Source organism: Electrophorus electricus, chromosome 1, assembly GCF_013358815.1.
Source record: "Electrophorus electricus isolate fEleEle1 chromosome 1, fEleEle1.pri, whole genome shotgun sequence".
Lineage (NCBI taxonomy): Eukaryota > Metazoa > Chordata > Actinopteri > Gymnotiformes > Gymnotidae > Electrophorus > Electrophorus electricus.
In genome coordinates, this window is record NC_049535.1 from 35,359,493 (window position 1) to 35,378,799 (window position 19,307).

At 47.1% G+C, this 19,307-nt stretch overlaps 2 protein-coding genes across 4 annotated transcripts in view; both read right to left on the bottom strand.

Annotated features, from left to right (window-relative positions):
* Positions 1-2,668: 2,668 nt before the first annotated feature.
* Positions 2,669-14,591, bottom strand: nmt1a (N-myristoyltransferase 1a). The gene is made up of 12 exons (XM_035523545.1): positions 14,462-14,591; positions 10,294-10,390; positions 10,008-10,152; positions 9,157-9,275; positions 8,513-8,604; positions 8,282-8,398; positions 6,667-6,837; positions 5,807-5,915; positions 5,199-5,369; positions 4,619-4,786; positions 4,350-4,487; positions 2,669-4,036 (listed from the first exon to the last, which is right to left on the bottom strand). The coding sequence occupies exons 1-12, from the start codon at positions 14,569-14,571 to the stop codon at positions 4,016-4,018; spliced, it is 1,458 nt and encodes a 485-aa protein (XP_035379438.1). The 5' UTR covers positions 14,572-14,591; the 3' UTR covers positions 2,669-4,015.
* A 510-nt stretch (positions 14,592-15,101) lies between these two features.
* The window catches only part of plcd3a (phospholipase C, delta 3a), a 29,404-nt gene continuing 25,198 nt past the window's right edge, over positions 15,102-19,307 (bottom strand). For all 3 annotated transcript variants that reach the window (XM_035523543.1, XM_035523544.1, XM_035523541.1), the window contains 6 exons: positions 19,212-19,307; positions 18,863-18,979; positions 18,535-18,713; positions 17,917-18,052; positions 16,913-17,062; positions 15,102-16,529 (listed from right to left, as the gene is read on the bottom strand). The exon at positions 19,212-19,307 is cut by the window's right edge and continues 61 nt beyond it. In XM_035523543.1, coding sequence (XP_035379436.1) covers positions 16,399-16,529; positions 16,913-17,062; positions 17,917-18,052; positions 18,535-18,713; positions 18,863-18,979; positions 19,212-19,307 — 809 coding nt within the window. In that variant the 3' untranslated portion in view covers positions 15,102-16,398. The remainder of the gene's footprint in view (positions 16,530-16,912; positions 17,063-17,916; positions 18,053-18,534; positions 18,714-18,862; positions 18,980-19,211) is intronic.

Consider the following 19,307-nt stretch of genomic DNA (forward strand, 5'->3'; position numbering starts at 1 on the left):
ATGTATGTGATGACGTAGTGTGTAGGTGTTGATGTGTCTGATGACTGGTAGTGTGTAGGTGTTGATGTGTCTGATGACTGGTAGAGTGTAGGTGTTGATGTATGTGATGCCTGGTAGAGTGTAGGTGTTGATGTGTCTGATGACTGGTAGAGTGTAGGTGTTGATGTGTCTGATGACTGGTAGTGTGTAGGTGTTGATGTGTCTGATGACTGGTAGTGTGTAGGTGTTGATGTGTCTGATGACTGGTAGAGTGTAGGTGTTGATGTGTCTGATGACTGGTAGAGTGTAGGTGTTGATGTATGTGATGACTGGTAGAGTGTAGGTGTTGATGTATGTGATGACTGGTAGAGTGTAGGTGTTGATGTATGTGATGACTGGTAGAGTGTAGGTGTTGATGTATGTGATGACTGGTAGAGTGTAGGTGTTGATGTATGTGATGACTGGTAGAGTGTAGGTGTTGATGTATGTGATGACTGGTAGTGTGTAGGTGTTGATGTGTCTGATGACTGGTAGAGTGTAGGTGTTGATGTATGTGATGACTGGTAGAGTGTAGGTGTTGATGTGTCTGATGACTGGTAGAGTGTAGGTGTTGATGTATCTGATGACTGGTAGAGTGTAGGTGTTGATGTATCTGATGACTGGTAGAGTGTAGGTGTTGATGTATCTGATGACTGGTAGTGTGTAGGTGTTGATGTATCTGATGACTGGTAGAGTGTAGGTGTTGATGTATGTGATGACTGGTAGAGTGTAGGTGTTGATGTGTCTGATGACTGGTTGTGTTGATGTGTCTGATGACTGGTAGTGTGTAGGTGTTGATGTGTCTGATGACTGGTAGAGTGTAGGTGTTGATGTGTCTGATGACTGGTAGAGTGTAGATGTTGTGTCTGATGACTGGTAGAGTGTACGTGTTGATGTATCTGATGACTGGTAGAGTGTAGGTGTTGATGTATCTGATGACTGGTAGAGTGTAGGTGTTGATGTATCTGATGACTGGTAGAGTGTAGGTGTTGATGTATCTGATGACTGGTAGTGTGTAGGTGTTGATGTGTCTGATGACTGGTAGAGTGTAGGTGTTGATGTGTCTGATGACTGGTAGAGTGTAGGTGTTGATGTATGTGATGACTGGTAGAGTGTAGGTGTTGATGTATGTGATGACTGGTAGTGTGTAGGTGTTGATGTGTCTGATGACTGGTAGTGTGTAGGTGTTGATGTATGTGATGACTGGTAGAGTGTAGGTGTTGATGTGTCTGATGACTGGTAGAGTGTAGGTGTTGATGTGTCTGATGACTGGTAGAGTGTACGTGTTGATGTATGTGATGACTGGTAGAGTGTAGGTGTTGATGTGTCTGATGACTGGTAGTGTGTAGGTGTTGATGTGTCTGATGACTGGTAGAGTGTAGGTGTTGATGTGTCTGATGACTGGTAGAGTGTAGGTGTTGATGTATGTGATGACTGGTAGAGTGTAGGTGTTGATGTATGTGATGACTGGTAGTGTGTAGGTGTTGATGTGTCTGATGACTGGTAGTGTGTAGGTGTTGATGTATGTGATGACTGGTAGAGTGTAGGTGTTGATGTATATGATGACTGGTAGAGTGTAGGTGTTGATGTATCTGATGACTGTTCCCGTATGTATGTATATAAATATGCAGATAGAGAGCGAGGTGAGCGTGAGTCAGAAAGATTGTGGTGAAGTACACAAGGTTTCCTGAGAGACAAGCCATTTTGTACGGAGGTTCATTTTGTACGGAGGTGCAAACAATTGGCAAAGTCTGGTTTCTCTCAAAATCTTTTGTAGTGTCTTCACTATAATTTTGATCTACTATCTATACTTTTTTACTAAACTACAATAAAAACCTGAAGAAGATTCCATTTCCAGGTGAGTAACTCAGTGCACAGTAGTAAGAGCTGTAGATATTCAGCACTGCACAGAAGTGTTTCCAGAGAAACAGAACTCATTAGGTAGTTTGAATTGTGGCAGTGAATTAGACCCTTTTCTCTTGTGTTAGTTCTATTCACTTTTACTTTACACTTTTAGTGTTGAACAGACGTCTGGATTTTAAAGTACTTGCAGGCATTTTTTGACATTATGTTGGGGCAGCTCTCCGAGCAGCTAACACTTTCCGTCTGCATATGTAGGTGTAGTCTCAGGACTCGTAACACCACTGTGCTTGGCTGAAGGCTGAAGACCAGTCATAACCCAGAAAGAGTAAAAACGTCAAGCTTACCTCTCTGCTGTGGAAAAACATTTGAGTAGGTATGCTCCTGCAGAGTCATCAGGAACAGTAAGAGGAGACAGCAGATGTTTGACACTTTCTAGACCGTTTTTGTATGCAAAAATGGAACTAGTTAGTGGAAGTGGTTAGTGTGGTTGTTCAGAGCCAGGGTTTGATGCACTGAATGGTTTTAAGAATTCATTTAGCATTGCCAGTTAATACAAGGTGTACGTCAGATCACAAGCATTTTGGAATAAAAACAAAACAAAACTTAAACCCAGGTTTAACGTGGGTTTACAGAAGCACGCACACATCCTCGCACAATAAGAGGTAAATAAAGCCAGAAGGCCCCAGTAAGGGCGCATGCAGGTGTCCAGTCCTGGCCGCTTTCATGGGCGTTGTGTGCGCCATGGCAGTGAAATCTGGAATAAGCACACAAGGAATGAAACTGCACATCCTCACAACAACTTCTACTTTTATTTAGCACAAAAGAAATCTCATGTTGACGATGTTTCCCCCTTCTCCATCAAGGAAACCCAAAGACCACAGTTTTATGTTTCTCCGCTGTTCCAATCGTCCAGTTGTGTGTTTCTTACCACCAAACTATCCACAGCAGGTCCCAAACCGACACTGTGGCCCACAGACCCAAAACCCTACCGCTGCTCATCACTGTACATGCAGAGCTCCAAACGGAGCAAAGCTTATCATGTTAGGCAAATGTGTCAAAAGCCCCCAGTCTCTCTGCTCTAGAACACCAGTCTTCTTCCTACAGATGGTTACCTGTCGCGCGAGCCACTGGATTCCCCCTTTCCTGTCCTCCACAAGCAGATTTGACTTTCAAACGTTAGTTCAGCCTTTAAATATTAAGCCCCACCCCCTCCCAAGCACCACACACTTGATTGACGTCTCAGTCCTGATACACTTTTGCGGTATTTAGCCCTGCCAGTCTGGGTAGTTCTGGGTGTTTATCTTGTTTGTTTATACACAGGTTTTGTGTTGGTGTTACAGTGATGGGAATTACAGGCAGTTTAGTGATGAAGCAGCATCGAACTCAAAGAGAAAAATCAAATGAAAAGCAAGTACCACATGGAAAAAACGAACCTGGAAACAACTCCACAGCCTCCTCACAGCACTGACACCAAAACAGTGAAAGGAACAAGGGAAAACATGACCGACATTACAGTTACAAACAGTAGCCCTTGGCATGTCCGCTGGAGGGTGTTAATAGATATTTGATTAGATTTTTCTGGCTTTTCTGTTTAGATATTTTCTAGTGTTTTTGATTGTTTTATTACAATTTTGTTGACAAGACGTTTGTACTTTTTTGTTTTTTTATTTAGATTTTTTGAAAAAAACGCTGTACTGAGTCTGTCGCCTGTGTCAGGGTGTGAGCAGCCTGGTGTGTGTATCTGAGCATCATGGGAAAGATTTCTGAGAAGCACAATCTGATGTTTCGGAGTCTGTTTTACCACTTGTGATGATTCACAGTCTGAAACTTTGATGGTAATTACAGTGGCTTCAGATGGAGAGAGAGAGAGAGAGAGAGAGAGAGAGAGAGAGAGAGAGAGAGAGAGAGAGAGAGAGAGAGAGAGAACAAGGACAGAAACCCTCCTCTCTTGGCCTGGCAGCACAAGTGCACAGATCCAAAAGTTCAAAGTTCAAATGGGACAAAAAAAATGGGGTGTGGCTTATTCTTCCTAAACCTGGAAGTCCCTCTGGAACGTCTCTCAGGTGGTCAGTGCGTGATGTCATAACTTGGCTTCACTATGACACGAGGATTGGCTTAACCGTGTTTCAGGAAGTCACTGCAACACCAGGCCGACCTGTACAACACAGGGAAAACAGGACAGAACCTGCTCTATAACCACACCGCAGAAGAGCAGTAAACAACCACAAAGCTGTAGCTGTGCACGCAGCAAGAGCATTTTGTCTCATGGTTGCCCCCTGGTGGTCAAACCTTTCAATTAGCAATTTAACTGTGACAGTGAACCTGAGTGAACCCTATATGAGATAATTAAATGAAGTATAACGAAATTGAAGTTTCTTTGATGACTGTCAAGTGCCTAATGTGCAGAACAGTGCATGTATATATATGTGTGTGTGTGTGTGTGTGTGTGTGTGTGTGTGTGTGTGTACCTTCTCAGAGCCCATGCTGGGGCACTTCCAGTTGTAGAGGTAATACTGCAGGTTACCATCTCCAATACCAAACTTGAGCTTCTCAAGGAACGTCTTGTTCTCCATCAGGTCCAGTGCATTGAAGACATCAAATCCTTTCTGCAGGGGGGATGAGAAAGAATTGGTGTGTGTGCACATGCGTGCAGGTATATGTGTGCACACATCTTTCTCAGTAAGACTTAAATTAACACCCACAAGTCCCCGGTGCAATCGCGGGTGTATTTACTGACCGACTTGGCGAGGATGAGTGCGTCAGCCATGAGGTCGAGCAGTGGTGTGTCCGTGTGCACATTGTAGAAGGAGTACGCAGCCTTCAGACTGCGGTGCACAGGGTGGTTCATGATGGTGGACGGCAGCGTGTAGAAACTCAGGAAGTCAGTCACCTTCCCTGCGCCGCTCTGCAGAGTCATGGAGCAACCAGGAATCAGCCAAATCAATCAATCACCAATCATCCACCAACCAATCACCAATCCATCACCAATCACCAATCATCCATCAACCAATCCATCACTGACCCATTACCAATCCTTCATCTGAAGCATTTCAGCAAACATATCGCTAATGTCTGACAAATTCTTGAGGCCCCAAGGGGAACATGGGAGAAGGTCATGATCATTTTGATGTTCTGTAGGTATCAGAACCATCTGAGAAATGCTGAGGACCTAAAGGACACCTGTCCACAGAGTTTGTGAAGACAAAGACAGCATGCGAAGGGTGTAGTTTATTAAAACATGGTGGAGAAGGAACAGGTGGGTGTCATAAGAGACACAGATAGACCTCCACCAGGAGGGTGTGGACGGAGAGACAGACCTCCACCAGGAAGGTGTCGATGATGTTGTCCTGTGGGAGTAGCCAGTGCTGCACCTCTTCGGGACTCATGACAGGAGCCAGGTTGAACTGGAGCAGGTAGTCCTGCAGTAGACGGTGAACTGCGGGAACATCCTTCACCGTCATCAGCCGGAGGCCTGGAGTCTTAGGAGCCTACAGCGAGACAGAGAGAGAATGAGTGTGGGGGGGGGGGGGGGGGGGGGGGGGCTAAGGCAAGCAAGACAGAACAGCACAGGAAGTCAGGTGCTGCTCTGAGCCAAGAAACCACACCCACCACCACCCAACATTCACCAGACACCACAACCACCATCACCCACCATTCGCCAGAAACCACACCCACCATCACCCACCATTCACCAGAAACCACACCCACTATCACCCACCATTCACCAGAAACCACACCCACTATCACCCACCATTCACCAGAAACCACACACACCATCACCCACCATTCGCCAGAAGCCACAACCACTGTCACCCACTATTCCATCAGAAATGGGTGTTTGGGCTCTGGACTGAAAGTGGGAGGGGCCTGTGGGGTGGGAGTGGGAGGGGCCTGTGGGGTGGGAGGGGGCGGGGCCTGCCCTTACCTCTGGGAGCCGGTAAAGCTTCATGGTGCGCTGCATGGTCATGTTTCGACTCAGGTGAGAAAACTTCACCTCAATCAGCTTCCTGGGGTTCAGGGACCGATGCCAGTACCTACATAACCCCACGTGCACACGCAGAAACACACCCATCTTAATTATTCAGTTCAGTATAAAAATAATAGACACACACTGGCAGTAGAATGGGTCATACCGAAGAGCTCAGTCACCGTAAACGTGGCACTGGGTTACAGTTGGGGTTTAGGGTTTAAGGTTAAGGTTTAAGGTTAGAAAGCCACCTTTTTTTCCACAACAGTTTTGTGACATTACCACCCTGCTGGATTTGCCCCAGTGAGCTGTAAGTTCTCTTATTGTCAAAAACAACAACAACATCTCAGCCATGAAGCAGTAGACCACAGCAGCCCACAGCAGTGTGTAAAAATCACCCTTCCTCTGTTTCATCACTCACTCAGAGTGCCAGCCCATCTCTGGAGGAAACCTCAGCACAAGAACTGTGTCTGGGGACGTCCTTTCCTACTGCATCATAAGTGCACCCCTGAACACAGTCAGGTCCATACAGACGTGGTTTGAGGGGTTTGGTGCGTTGGAACTCCAGTGGTCTCAACATCAACCCCACTAAACACCTTTGGGGTGATGAGGAATGCTGACCGTGAGCCAGGCCTTCTGGTCCAGCATCTGTGCCTGACCTCACAAACGCCCTTTTGTCTGAACGGGCACAAATTCCCATTGACACACTCCGGAATCTTGAGGAATCCCTTCCCAGTAACAATATCTGTCTTACAATCATGCAGTGATGCTTAGTCATACAGAAGGATCATGTACGTGTGTGTGTGTGTGTGTGATACCTGCAGGTGCCCACTGGTTTGGGCAGAACCACTCCTGCCGTGTAGACGGCCTGGAAGATGCCCTGCAGGTTGACCCGTCTGGTGATCTCTCGGATCAGAACCGGTGCCACTCTTTTGGAGCGCAGCTTCTTATGCACACACAGGAAGTTAATCTCCACCATCTTCTTCTCTCTGGAGGAAGACAACATACAGGAAGTTAACCTCCATCCTCTTCCCCCTGCAGGAAGTCGGCACTCAGAGGTCGGAGCTTTCCTGTTCCCATTCTGACGCATAAAACCAGCCAGCCAATCACGATCGAGCTGTCACTACGCACCATCAGGTTTGCTGAACATACTCGGAGGATTCTGGGTCCAGGAGGGTTTTGCAACTTCACAGAATATTTCGCTACATAAATGGTGTCAGCTGTTGAACGAAAACTGAAAACCATGATCGAGAGCGAGAGAGAGAGAGAGAGGAACGGAGAGAGAGAAAGGGAGAAAACCTTTTCCAGATTCTGAATGCTTGCACTCTGAGTCTCTCTAACAACACAACCACCATTTTCTGGATTTTCGTATTCTAGGTCTGGCGGACTTTCATACCTGCACAAGAGTGTGCATTTGTGCGCGTGTCTGTGTGTGTGAGTGTGTGGTGTGTGTGTGTGGTGTGTGCGTGGTGTGTGCGTGGTGTGTGGTGTGTGAGTGGTGTGTGCGTGTGTGTGTGAATGTGTGTGTGCGTGTGTGTGTGAATGTGTGTGTGCGTGTGTGTGAGTGTGTGGTGTGTCTGTGGTGTGCGGTGTGTGTGTGTGAGTGGTGTGCATGTATGTGTGGTGTGTGCGTGTGTGTGGTGTGAGTGGTGTGCATGTGTGTGTTGTGTGTGCGTGTGTGTGGTGTGTGCGCGTGTGGTGTGTGCGTGTGTGTGGTGTGTGCGCGTGTGTGGTGTGTGCGCGTGTGTGGTGTGCGCGCGTGTGTGGTGTGTGTGCGTGTGTGGTGTGTGCGCGTGTGTGGTGTGTGCGTGTGTGTGGTGTGTGCGTGTGTGTGGTGTGTGTGGTGTGCGTGCGTGTGTGTGGTGTGCGTGCGTGTGTGTGGTGTGTGTGCGTGTGTGTGGTGTGTGTGCGTGTGTGTGGTGTGCGTGCGTGTGTGTGGTGTGTGTGCATGTGTGTGGTGTGCGTGCGTGTGTGTGGTGTGCGTGTGTGTGGGTGTGGTGTGTGTGCGTGTGTGTGCGTGTGGTGTGTGTGCGTGTGTGTGCGTGTGGTGTGTGCGTGGTGTGTGTGCGTGTGTGTGCGTGTGGTGTGTGCGTGGTGTGTGTGCGCGTGTGCGTGTGGTGTGTGAGTGTGTGCGTGTGTGTCCACTCTCTACAGGTGTCTGTTAGCTCATCCTAACATCCTAACAGACACCTGGACCAGTTCTGTGCTTTTATCTATTCACTTTTATTCTGCTCAGACACACAGTGCGGTAATGACACTGCACATATGCTTAACCGCTAATCTGCTTTCATCATCCGTTTGACAACGGATTACTTAAACACGTGAAATCTGGACATTTTCCTAGTTTGTAAGGCTCCTGCTTCAAAAGGTCGTTTGAGCTCACAGACGAACCGCTCTGGTTCAGAGGAAGCGTGGAGGAAGGCGAACACTTACGTGGCGTAGATGCGGATGTTGGCTGGGATGGCACTTATAAAGCCCACCAGCTTCTGGTTGGAGTTCACCCTCACCCCACAGTGCCACTGGATCAGCCACCCCGGAGGACGCAGGGCCCTGGGGGGGGGGGGGGCACAGAGTGGGAGGGGTCAGGGGGGAGGGGGGTTGGAGCAACCTATTTGACCCTCGCTGCTCGCCACCGGGCGTCCGGCCCGGGAGAGACACGCCTACCAGAGCAGGAACTCGGGAGAGTAGTCAAAGCGGAACATGTTGTCATCGTCCTCCACGTAGTTCTCGTTCAGGAGTGTGTACAGCTCTTTCAGCTGAGAGAGAGAGAGAGAGAGAGATATGATCACATCCGTAACGTAAGACACGAGACGCCCGTGTCGACGTGTAGACTGATGTCACGACTGTGGCGTTTCTGAGCTGAGGCTTGCGCTCGCGTTCCAAAGCAAGTCCACTCGACATTGACACTAAGCTCCAGCTCTGCTTCTGAATCGACTTTAGCAGCAGGTTTAAAGTGCAGAGAAAAACAAGCTCCTTTAATCCCTAACACAGTGTTCGGCCTTAAAGACGCAGTCCTGGCCCCCAGCAGAGCCTCACTGGCACACTGGCACACTTGCTCCTGGATTAAAGTACTGGAGATGTACGCTCTACAAAATAAAAGAATACTGTTCACATACCTACAAAAATGAAGGGAGGTCTGAATAAAGCATACTTTAGCATTTTAATATACAAGGTTGTATAGCATCAAAAAGAAACAAATAACTGATAACACAAAAGGGGCTGAAATATTGCTTCATTGGAAGGACCCAAAATGCATATTCATCAGCTCAGAAAGCCAAGCGCTTGGATGGGTATGGGACGGCTCTCACCACGGCAGGGTTGCCCAGATCCAGCGCGTCCCAGGTGAAGCCCTGTGGGAGGCTGTATGGCTCCTCTCGGATGTGGTCTTTATCTGGCTCGATGCAGCCGTGCGACGTCACCATCTCTCCTGCAGGGGCAAACAGGCCCGTCAACCTCTGATACGACAGGACAGTAGTAAAGTCCTTGCAAATTTGTATAAAAACACTAAAAACTGAAAAAAACCAGCAGTAAATGAAAAGCACAACGCAGGTCTTGGCTCATGGGAACAGCGTCGGTAACACGCACTTACCAACGGGTTAAGGAAACGTATAAGAATAAGATGTGCACATAAATGTACACACACAAACGCACGGGTGTGATTTGGCACAAAGAGTTCTCTTGCCAATTGTGTGCATCAGTGGACAATCTTCTCTAAATACCCAGCCACAAATACTTCATCTCCAGTTTTTACACCACCACACAACAGAAGAGCCGGGGAGGGGGGGTGGGGGGTGACTGTGATGGCCAGAGAGTGATGGTGCTCTTAAACTGAGTATGGGAGGAGCCTGTTCACCCAGCAGAGGTCTGCCCGTGTTTCCAGGATCCCTGAGGAGAGTTATACTGCACTGTGGTTTATTATGTTTAGATAAGCTCCGCCCAAATTGCTCAGACTCGGACACAGTTATTGATCAGAAGGGGAATCAGATTTCTTTTTTCCTCCCTTTAATATACAAATGAAAGTGTAAGGTGATTATTAATGTGCCAGTTGTCATGCGGACAAACGAAAAAAACATTGTGGAGGAGCGAGAAAGCATAAGATTGGGAATCATTTTATATGCTGCATGACGCTTGTGCCAAGGTGCTCAGTGACGCTGGGTACCTAGCTTTGGGACAGGCTGGGTGTCCCAGAACTGGTAGGTGCGGCGGGACGCTTCCTCCATAGTTTTGGCTGGTCCCGGTCCCACGGAGAAGAGCTCGATGGCTTTCTGGATCTCCTGCAGCTTATCGGCAGGGAGAGAGTTAACCTGCAGGGGGCGCCGAGAAAGAGAGAGACGGAGAGGCGGACAAAATAAAGACATAAACCGGAACAGACGACAGTCGCAACGTGCTGAGAGACTCTTGAGGCTCTTCACACAGGACTTGCGGAGGCCGAGACGCTCACTCACTTTGGCCGGCGGGTCCTGAGCAGACTCCTTCCCCGATTTGTCCTTCTTCTTCTTCTGTTTCTTTTTCTTCTTCCTGGCTCCTGTATCGCCCTTTTCCCTGCAAGACACATGGTGACACGCGGCAGCTTTAGCGCATGGGGGCGCTCGGTCCTCAGCGGACGTCTACAAGACCCAGGGGTGGACCAACACACGGGACAGCCAACCCAGCCATCAAGCCCGAACGCTGAGCAGTTCACCCATGAATCAACCCAGTTCACCCATTTAGCTTAACTGTCACTGCATGCAATACAATGAAAGGAGAGTGTAGTATAAGCCATAGTGCTGAACAGCACTGTAACCATGACAATCCAAACAGCTCCTAGTGTGTTTTCCAAAAGAGAGTCAGCAAAACTCAGTAACAATGTGACAGGGCGCACCACCTTCCACCATCTCAGTACTGAACGTCTCTGCAGAGTAAATAAGGGAGAGAAGAACCCGCCCGCCCACGCTTGCCTGGCTCACTGATGCCTGCGCTGGGCACCAGCTGAGGTTTCTTACTCGCTACAACACGGGTAGCAGAGCGGGAGACTTCACTGTAGCCTACGCAGGCCCAGAAAGCTGTGGGCTTTCACTGGAAACCAGTGTCCTGATTCAGCAGAAAGGTATGAACAAGCACTTCAGTGGAACAGGACCCTAAATCGTGTTTCTGAAGGATTTTATTCCCCCTCTACGTTGAGTCAGCTCAATCCTGCCACATCTTAGGGCAGTATCGTACGGACACAAAGACATCTTGTGTGTGAACTCGGCACAATTGTCCTTTTCTAATTACACTCTTACTTTTATGCGACATGGGGTTCAACTTAAGTTTATTATTATACAAGAGGTGAAAGAGGTTAGATGCAATTAAGAGGGTGAGGGAGAGTGAGAGAGCAAGAGAGAGAGAGAGAGAGAGGGGTGAGCGAGAGAGAAAGAGGGAGAGAGGGGTGAGAAGAAAAAGAGAGAGGAAAGAGAGAGAGAGAGAGGGGTGAGAGGAAAGAGAGAGAGAGAGGGGTGAGAGGAAAGAGAGAGAGAGAGGGGTGAGAGAGAGAGAGGGGTGAGAAGAAAAAGAGAGAGGAAAGAGAGAGAGAGAGAGAGAGAGAGAGAGGGGTGAGAGGAAAGAGAGAATAGACTTGCACAGACAAAAGCAGAATGACACCATCTCCACTGAACCAGCATGAAAAAACTGTAGAAAACAACAATACAGCTAAAGAACTGAACACAACAACCAGCAGTTATGGCTGGGGAGCAGTGCACACACTAGAACAGCCATTTTAAAACTATATATGCTGTATTTCTAACCACCATAATTAGGCTACACAGCGATGACAGCACGTTGTCCAATCTTGGTACCCATTTTTAATAACATTTCTAACATCTATACATTTCATTTCGGCGCAGTTAAGAACAGTGCCGCGCCAAGCACACTGCATTTCTTGTGTTGTAAAACACCCGGTTAATGGGTCGAGTCAAGCTCTGGTAAGCTTGCAGGCTACGATCAAACAGGGAAGTAAGACAGTGAACGTGTAGGCTGGGTGCCTCGCTCAGCTCTGCTGACACCAGAGCCATGCGCTAAAAACATACGACTACGAAGACTCATCAGGGACAGAACACAGAAGTCTCCCTCTCACTGAGCTCACATTACCCTGGGGGGGGAGCGCATGCACGTGCATTTGTTAGGGCAGGAGAGACACGTGCACCATGACACGGAACAAAGGCCAGCAAAACCGCACCGTCGGTTCCACGGGATTCCACCAGCAAAGCCGCTCGCGCCCTGTCCCAGGTGGAGGAGAAGCTTACTCGGAGCGCCGTGCTGGTAGTCTGTGTGTGTTGAAGGAGCAACGCAGTACTGGCGGTTTGCCCATGAGGGTGGAGGCAGGTTTTAAACATCAAAATTACTAGTGTTCCCAAGCTGACTATGTATGTGACAAATAAACCGAACTTGAACTTGTATATTGGAGCTTTAATCACAAGGACTATAATGAGCGGCTGATTGTTTGGACTTTGGCTTACTGTCTTTTTTTTTTTTTTAAAGAGTAAAAACAAAAAGATATTTCTATAACTATTCTAAAGATTTATCCAACTATTCAATCAGAATCAAGAATATCTCGCTTTCTGCGATGAAGTTGTCAAATTTTTTTGTCAAATTCTAACCGAGCAAATATTACTGGTGGATAAAAGATTAGCTGATCAATGCCTTCAAGTGTCTGATTTTGCAGTGTGACGGCTCCATATATTGAACATCAAGTCTGTGCTTGCTTTGCATACTGATAAAACGGTTTCTCTGTCTCTGCCCGCTATAAGTATCTTTAAAAGGTCAGTTGTCTGGTGTGGATGCAAACTGGAGAACCCTCCACACACACACACACACACACACACACACACACACACACACACACAAATAATAATAATAAAAACAGGCTAAAATATAACCCAACATGCAACCCACTTCACGAGTTACACAGCTATCTGAACAGTGTTAATGTGGAAGGTGGCTGGCTGGCTGGCGCCAATAAACCAGTTAGCCAGCAAAACCACCTACGGAACCAATACAATTTAGTTAATCAGTTAGTTAACTTTGTCATTTACTGTAGTTATAAGACAGAGTCCTGTCTAGCTAGGAGGAAATCGGTGCCTTGTAGTGTGTTGTGTGAAATGTTAGCTGATATTAGATATATTAGATTTTTCAGATATCTTAGATATATTAGACTTATCAGATATATTAGATATATTAATTAGATATATTAGCATTAAACAGCCCTGTCAGTTGCGAATATTTCAGCAGCGTTAACGTTAAACAGCCCTGTCAGTTGCGAATATTTCAGCAGCGTTAACGTTAAACAGCCCTGTCAGTTGCGATTATTTCAGCAGCGTTAACGTTAAACAGCCCTGTCAGTTGCGATTATTTCAGCAGCGTTAACGTTACACAGCCCTGTCAGTTGCAATTATTTCAGCAGCGTTAACGTTAAACAGCCCTGTCAGTTGCGAATATTTCAGCAGCGTTAACGTTAAACAGCCCTGTCAGTTGCGATTATTTCAGCAGCGTTAACGTTAAACAGCCATGTCAGCTGCGATTATTTCAGCAGCGTTAACGTTACACAGCCCTGTCAGTTGCGATTATTTCAGCAGCGTTAACGTTAAACAGCCCTGTCAGTTGCGATTATTTCAGCAGCGTTAACGTTAAACAGCCATGTCAGCTGCGATTATTTCAGCAGCGTTAACGTTACACAGCCCTGTCAGTTGCGATTATTTCAGCAGCGTTAACGTTACACAGCCCTGTCAGTTGCGATTGTTTCAGCAGCGTTAACGTTAAACAGCCCTGTCAGTTGCGAATATTTCAGCAGCGTTAACGTTAAACAGCCCTGTCAGTTGCGATTATTTCAGTAGCGTTAACGTTAAACAGCCCCGTCAGTTGCGAATATTTCAGCAGCGTTAACGTTAAACAGCCCTGTCAGTTGCGATTATTTCAGCAGCGTTAACGTTAAACAGCCCGTCAGTTGCGAATATTTCAGCAGCGTTAACGTTAAATAGCCCGTCAGTTGCGATTATTTCAGCAGCGTTAACGTTAAACAGCCCTCAGTTGCGATTATTTCAGCAGCGTTAACGTTAAACAGCCCGTCAGTTGCGATTATTTCAGCAGCGTTAACGTTACACAGCCCGTCAGTTGCGATTATTTCAGTAGCGTTAACGTTAAACAGCCGTCAGTTGCGATTATTTCAGCAGCGTTAACGTTAAACAGCCCGTCAGTTGCGAATATTTCAGCAGCGTTAACGTTAAACAGCCCGTCAGTTGCAAATATTTCAGCAGCGTTAACGTTACACAGCCCGTCAGTTGCGATTATTTCAGCAGCGTTAAACAGCCCGTCAGTAATCATTCACATTTACAGAAAAGCAGCTCTCACACACACTAGTTTGGACGGGAACACTAGCGAAACGAGGCCGGATGTCCCGCCCCTTCCTTAAACTTCATACATTTCATCCAATCGCTGTTTGGCTCGTGTCGTCAGTCAAACTAGCGGACCAATGACGAGCTCCCGGGGGCGGGTCCAAAGACTCCAGCCCACATCGCCTAACCGCACAGGGCCCAGTCTGTAGGCGCGCGGAGCACCAGTATGCCCAGTCTGCGCTCCCACAGCACGCGCGCGTGTCCTCACCCGTCGTCGATCGCGTGCTCCTCGTTCTCGCAGTCGCTGCAGTGCGCGTGTTCCTCGTCCACCTCCACGCGCCGCTCCGGCTTCGCTGCTGTCTCATTCTCGTCCGCCATGTTGAACCAGGAAGTGAGGAACCCCCACGCCCCCCGTTCCTATTGGTGGACTCGCCCAAAGCCTTGTGGGGGATGTAGTTCTCTTGTCATCAACGCGACGGCTCACGGTCACTTGGATTTAAGATAGTCGCTGTACAAACGCGTCTTTACAAACGTAAAATAGCGTCCAACGTGTCAAATTTTAGGGATTTTAATTATCCCTATAATCCCTAAAATTATTAGCATTATTTTATTGTGTTTTTAAATAACCGTCGTTCGCTCGGTGACCAAAAGATGGCGCCGAAGTCGTGAGCGGTAGGTGAGACTTTAGCACGCACCCTGACACGAGACACGTCTCAGCACAGAGACATGAGCAGGTTATACAGCCAGTTTATCAAATGGACACTTCTCAAACTACATAGTTTCAAAATAGATCCTTAAAGTACAAGTCAAAATGTTTTCTTTTGCTTGTATGACCCACTCAATACTACAGAAAATACAAACACCAGCATGTTATAAGCACACAGAAAATCTGACGCAGACCCTAAACGGTAATCTGCACTGGGATTTTTAATAAATCAATAAAACATTCGTTTCAAAACTAATGTCATTTTTGCAAAACATGTCAATGTCAACCATATGTATTAGTTTTTAACATAAAAAGTATAAAACATATAAAACATACTTGTTATACAATAATTAATAACATTAATGTTTTTAGCTGTGTAAATACAGTGGTGAAAACAAATGATGACCTATGTTTATGTAGTTCACTGGCAGCAGTTGTTCTTCAGCATGTATTTTAGACTACGATCCTGTTTCAATCTCAGTTCGATCCCATTACGGCTCTTCAGGTTCTCACTGTGCGCAACAGTTCTACCTTCCCTTACAAATATCACTTGTGTCTAACACCTCCCACACATACAAGCAGAACTTCAAACCTGCAGGCACCTCAGACCTACTGTTAGTTAGACTGTAGGATATGAGGAGCTCAACATGATCAGTAATTAATCAAGTAAAGAAACTAACCAGCAACTAAAATGCAGCACTGTACTTTTAATCAAACACCTTTAAAAATTCTACACTTTTTTGCTTTAACTTCTACTCATCCAGATTCACTGCATTATCTGTAAATAAATCAGTGTGCCGTTTTAGTGTCAAACGTCTGCTTTTAGCACATTTCATTTGGAGCGATTTTATTGTCGGTGTAACAGAGTCACACTACAGTTACATCGGACAGGCAGCACATATTATGCCATGAAGATGAGCAGATTAATGGGTTACTGTGTATACTGTGTATTATACTCTGGTAAACCACCATTGTACAGTAATTCTATTTATATAATTCTATTCATTTCACCTTTTAATGTCAGAATGATCTGCAATGCATTTCTTCAAATAGTCACCATGTCTTTTTTTCCTGTTAACAGCTACATCTCACCTTTAGAATCACTTAAACCAGTAGTACACAATTTTTTCCAACAATGGAATACCAGTTCAGCTTCAAACAAAACAAATTAAAGAGGCACTTACATCAAAATCTACGATGGCACCTAACGATTATTTAAATATCAGTTAAATTAGAAGTATTAAATTACAATAAACACTGGATTTTAAAACCTCTGTCTAAAACTTGTTAAATGTCAGATTTCAACAGACCACATGACCACTTGCTCCTATGGAAACAGTAAGAGATCCAGAGTCTTGACCACTTGTATCTCTGTTCTATAGTGTTGCAACGGAGAGCCCGTGTCTGCGCCTGCACCCAGCCTGCGAGCTCTCTGTGGCATGGCGCGCACACGACAGCGTGATCGGAGACCAGGATTCCAAGGGCTCAGCACGGAGAGGTCAGGCGTTAGTCAGGCGCTCAGACACCGTTTTGATGGGGATTCCTCGCCGTGCGACTTTCACATGGACAAAGAGGCTGGCAGGGGAGAGGCTGGAGCCGTCTGCGTTTAGCAAGTGCACGTGGCGGTAACCTGTGGGACAGGGCCCAGCCAAACACAGCACGTTTACATTAAAAACCAAACCAGAAAGAAGCATGAGGGCAAGAAACTGGGGTTCACATACACACACAACATGAGCACATGCTGAGAAAAGGGACGTTTTTATAAAAGTGGAACTTTTTTGTGAATGACTTAAAAAGTCTCAAGAGATCAGACACAGAAGCTTGCCATTATTCTCTCCAAACACATAATCAAAAGTTCAGTCACACATTCAAACGCAACAGACAAAACATACAAACTTTCACACGCACGCATGCCCACACATGTGTGCACGTGCATACGCACTCACATACACACACGCACTCGCACAAGCACACACACACACACACACACACACACACATGCATACACCCCACCTGTGCGCAGGCTTGTAAACGGAATAGTGAACTGGCCAACAAAGTCGTTCTTGCTCGTGTGGTCGTGGTCTTCCACCATAAAGCGCACAAGAGCCAGTTCAGGAACCTGAACCTGGAAGCTCAATGTGCTGTCCCAGCGTGGGTTAAAGCCTGCAGTAACCTCACACACGCACACACACGCGCACACAAACGCACGCACACGCGCACACACGCACACACACACACGCACACGAACGCACGCACACACACACACGCACACACACACACTATTGAGTTACAGTACTGAAGATAAGATGCATTTCCAGTTTAAATTAAGATGTGAATGTGTGAGCTGCACGATACATAATTTGTAAATTGCAATTGCAATATTGGCCTTCACGTTACAGATATCACAAAATACTTCAGACCAGTGAGTGTCCAGTTGGGTGTCTGTTGAATCAGCACATTACCACCATCCAGCAAATATGGATTAAAAATTATTTGTCCTTATTGTGCAACCATACTGTACAGGAGCAACTCTGAATCAATAAAGTTCCAAATTTAATCCTGACCCTGACCCTGACCCTGACCCTAACCCTGACCCTAAAATTAATCCTAATCCTAATCCTAATCCTAATCCTCACCATGACCCTGACCCTAACCCTAATCCTAATCCTAATTCTAATCCTAATCCTAATCCTAATCCTAATCCTAATCCTGACCCTGACCCTAACCCTAACCCTAACCCTAATCCTAATCCTAATCCTAACCCTAACCATAACCCTGACCCTAACCATAACCATAATCTTAACCCTGACCCTAATCCTGACCCTAACCCTAACGCTGAAAATAACCATAATCCTAACCCTGACACTAATATTGACCATGACCCTAATCCTGACCCTTACTCTAATCCTAATCCTAACCCTAACCCTGACCCTGACCCTGATCTTGACCCAGTGCATGTGAATGGCCAAATGCACAGGTCCATCCTGAGGCATGTTAAGGTCAGAGGTCGGCCGTACCATTGTTGTTGATTCGGTGGGTTTTGGCGCGTGCTTTATCAATGGCCACTCCATGGACCTCTACCCAGACCTGCGGGTCCACAATGGAGCTGGACTTGTTCGTGTTTATCTTGGGCAACTGCTGGGCAGAGATTACCTGCAGAACAGAGAAACGGCCTTCAGGACACCTGACCTTGAAGAGTGATCAATAACACCAGAGAGAATGAAGAGTGTAGGCCACAAAAATCACCAGCTATGGCAAGAGATTGACAGCGACAGAAGAGGAGGGCAGAGATGGAGAGAGGGAGGGAGAGAGAGGGAGGGAGAGAGGGGGAGAGAGAGAGAGGGAGAGAGAGGGAGGGAGAGAGAGAGGGAGGGAGAGAGGGGGAGGGAGAGAGAGGGAGAGAGAGAGAGGGAGAGAGAGGGAGGGAGAGAGGGGGAGGGAGAGAGAGGGAGAGAGAGAGAGGGAGAGAGAGGGAGGGAGAGAGGGGGAGGGAGAGAGAGGGAGAGAGAGGGAGGGAGAGAGAGAGGGAGAGGGAGGGAGAGAGGGGGAGAGAGAGGGAGGGAGAGAGAGGGAGGGAGAGAGAGGGAGGGAGGCAGTTCAAGTTCAAAGTTCAAAGAGGTTTTAAAGGTATGAACCTTTATGGTGAGCTGAGTAGGGACATGTCCTGGTCCTCCCCCTGTGCTCTCAGGGTTAAAGTGGGAATTGTGCTGGCACAGGAAGTCCGGTTTCAGCACGTATCCGCAGCGGCCGTTAGGCAGGAACCGGCCCCGGTTCAGATCCATCTGTTCTCCTGGCGTCTGGAAGTTCAAGGCCACTGGGAAGTATAGGGAAGGAGAAGGACAAACATCACACAAATGGTTCTCTTCTCCATGTGAGGGAATGTGAACTTAACGGAGCACTCTAAAAATAACTAAACACTGGGGACCCATGGAGGATGAGGGCACCCCGGCTGGAGGAACTCACCCATCTGACAGCCTCCGTTCCACATGTCCTGGGGGTCGTAGTTAGAGGACTGAAGTCTCTGGCCTGATGGGTAAATCCGGCTCAGGTGACTACTGTTAAATCTCACAAAGAGCTTTCCTATAGGGTGTGAAACACACACACACAAGTGTTCTTGTATTCTCTCAAAGATTATTGTCAAACACACAATGACACGTCTGACAACATGAATCGAGGACTTTAAAAAATACGCACAAATTCCCCACAATCCTCAAACCTGTGTGAGGTGTAATGACTGTGTGTGACAGAGAGGCAGTGTGCAGCAGAAAGGGTGTCTCACCCGAGTCTCACCCGAGTCTCACCCGAGTCTCACCTGAGTCTTTGATGTGTCTGAGCGCTTCGCTTTCAGAGAAGGAGGACATGTGGGTGACGGGGGTCTTACTTGCCGCGTCGAAGCCGTGAAAGGGAA

What these genes read in the sequence shown, in the direction of transcription:
- nmt1a (XM_035523545.1), bottom strand. Translation starts at nt 14,571, where the DNA reads ATGGCGGACGAGAATGAGACAGCAGCGAAGCCGGAGCGGCGCGTGGAG. An exon ending in ATCTGGGCAACCCTGCCGTG is followed by an intron (nt 8,605 to 9,156) that starts GTGAGAGCCGTC and finishes TCTCTCTCTCAG; the next exon opens with CTGAAAGAGCTGTACACACT. An exon ending in CCAGCATGGGCTCTGAGAAG is followed by an intron (nt 4,037 to 4,349) that starts GTACACACACAC and finishes TGTGTTGTACAG; the next exon opens with GTCGGCCTGGTGTTGCAGTG.